Source organism: Austrofundulus limnaeus, unplaced genomic scaffold, assembly GCF_001266775.1.
Source record: "Austrofundulus limnaeus strain Quisiro unplaced genomic scaffold, Austrofundulus_limnaeus-1.0 Scaffold40, whole genome shotgun sequence".
Classification (NCBI taxonomy): domain Eukaryota; kingdom Metazoa; phylum Chordata; class Actinopteri; order Cyprinodontiformes; family Rivulidae; genus Austrofundulus; species Austrofundulus limnaeus.
This window is the reverse complement of record NW_013952442.1, coordinates 482,767-485,303: the sequence shown is the minus strand read 5'-3', so window position 1 is coordinate 485,303 and position 2,537 is coordinate 482,767. Positions and strand designations below refer to the sequence as shown.

At 42.9% G+C, this 2,537-nt stretch overlaps 1 protein-coding gene across 1 annotated transcript; it reads right to left on the bottom strand.

The window, feature by feature from the left end:
- Nucleotides 1–202: 202 nt before the first annotated feature.
- Nucleotides 203–1,649, bottom strand: LOC106516686 (immediate early response gene 5-like protein). Its single transcript, XM_014007159.1, has one exon. It carries the CDS (start codon nt 1,518–1,520, stop codon nt 660–662), a length of 861 nt encoding a protein of 286 aa, XP_013862613.1. The 5' UTR covers nt 1,521–1,649; the 3' UTR covers nt 203–659.
- Between the last annotated feature and the right edge of the window lie 888 nt (nt 1,650–2,537).

Sequence of the window (2,537 nt, the reverse complement as noted above, 5' to 3'; positions counted from 1 at the left end):
ATTTTATAGTCACTGCAATAAGCTTTAACAGAAAAAAAGACTAGTTTATTATTTTTTAAATCCTATTCATAAGTCTAGGTAGATATGAAATAACAAACTAAAAAGATAAACAGGAAAATTCTAGTTAAATAACTTAAAAGACAATTGTTGTGTAAACTGTTTTGTGGTGCAGAGGACAGAATTTAAAGCCAGCACATCCACGTTTGTTTGTTTTTAAACAATCTTAATTTTATTTGCAAGGCAGGCCCTGACGTAAATACATTTACAGAGAGATATTCTGCGCTGGTGCATGATTCTGTACAGATCTTTACTGGCCACATGATGGTGCTCGTCCAACATCCTTCCACACAGAGAGACAGTGTTGACGATTTTCCTCAGGAAATCCAAACCAAGGACAGACTCCACTACCCCCGAAACGAAACACAAGAAGAAGAAAAAAACATTTATTTTATATGTGCGGTAAGGACATTAATTGGCACGAGAAAAAAAGTCAGTGTGCAAGAAAGTCATACAGGCAATGAAGAGAAGACATTTCAGCAATATTCTTCAGCAATAAGAGAGAGTGAGAATTGCAGTCGTGTCATGGTTTATTTCAAATCAACAAAGTAACGATACAACAATAATATTATCAACAAAAAAATAACAACAATCATGTCAAATCAAAATGCTTCGATCGCTCTGGTCCAACCACTGCCTGTCAGCAGTGTGTGTTTTAGGCAAATTGTTTGAGTGGTGAATATTTGCTCAAGGTCCGTCTGCTGCCAACTCACAAACTCAGACAGTCCACCTGATCCCAGCACCGAGATCAGGTTGGAGATGTTTGTGCTGTCCAACTGCTCCGAGTCTGAGAAGTCATCCTCACTTCTCATCCTCTTACATGGCACGGCCCCAAAGTCCGGCAAGTAAAACTCCGGGTCAACAATGTAGTAACTCGTGTCCACCTTTCGCTTTTTGGAGAGGCACTGCGCGCCCTGCGCGCAACAGTCCGAGTGGAAGTATCCGTTCGTGACAGTCGTCACCACATGAGTGTCCAAGTCCAGGACGGTCTTCTGGTTGGCCTGCGTGTTCGGGATCGTCAGCTCCCAGGAAGGTTTGTCCGAGCAGCTCCAACAGGCGTCCGAAACCAGCAGGTCAGAGTCACTTGGTGGAACCATTGCGCACGCGGCTGCGTCTTGGTGCGCCACCTCTGCTGGCTGGCTGTGGGACTGGTGCGCTCCGCAGTGCCAGGCGCTCGACTCGACCCCGGTAAAGTTGCAGTAGAAGTCATCAGCCAACTCCGTGAAGCTCCCGGTCAACTCCAGGTATTCTTGCCTGTCGCGCACCGCCGCCACGTCCTCGTACGGAGGCGTCCTCTGGGTTGGCGACGAGTTTTTGCTCATGTAGAACTGCCTGGCGTTTCGGAGGACGTACGTTACCAGCAAGTTCTTGTGGAGCTTGATGCCTCCTCTCTGCGTCCTGGAGCTCTGGATTTTCCTCAAAGAAATGGAGATCAGATTCTGTGCGTCAAATGCACACTCCATCCTCAACCGGGCCACCCTTCCTCTCCTCTCAGTTTCTCAAATCGCTTGCTGGAGAAATATTTATCTCTTTACTTGAGGTACCTTCCAGTCTCGCGCAGACTGTGTCCATAGCGCTCCATATCTTCCCAGTAAGGGCATGGATTTTCAACTCTCATCTTTCCTCGCCACGCCCTCACGTAGACATTGTCCAATGGGAGGGAGGCGGTGCTCCTGTTATACGCAAATATCACAACCGAGCTCATTGAAAATGCACGGAGCAGGCATGCTGCGTTTCACAGGAACTGTTCAAATCTGTAAATCTCAAACAAAAAAATCACCAGTTTTTGTCAATTAGCAGAACACCAAGCAGATACAGAAACAGACTGCTATTAAATAAGGTTATGAAAAGAAAAGAAAAGGAATAACATGGGTTAAAATATCAGAAATAGCAATATTGGTTTACTTATAGAAATTAACATTATATTAACATGAAGAACTGAGCTAACTTTAAATTCAGAACTAAAGCAAATCAAATGGAATAAAACAGAACACAAATGGTCATTTAAATAAGTGTCACACATTGGTCACATTTTTAATTTACTGTAAAATTTTTGGTTGCATAAAGATTCCCACAATATATATTTAAATATATCAGAGAATAAACAGAAAAACTCCGCTGTAGAAGCTCAGGTCCCATGTTTCCAGCTACATGTTGTGTAACTTCTATAAGTCCGAGATGGAGAGTGCAATTTTCTTTGCCGCCATCTGTTGTGGCAGCAGCACCAGAGAGAGTCACTAAAAGAAAATGTACAAATTGATTTAAAAAAGAAAGAAAGAAAACGCAGACTCTGCGCTGGGGCCTTGAGTAGATAGAAGAAGGAAAAATGTCGCAAAAGCTCTACAATATAACGGACAACATCAAAAACCCCTGTGAAAAAAAAGTACTGATAAACCAGCAGAGTATGTTCAATACTCTGAAGCTTCTTCAGCAGCAGCATAAATACACACACACACACACAAATATATATATATATATAT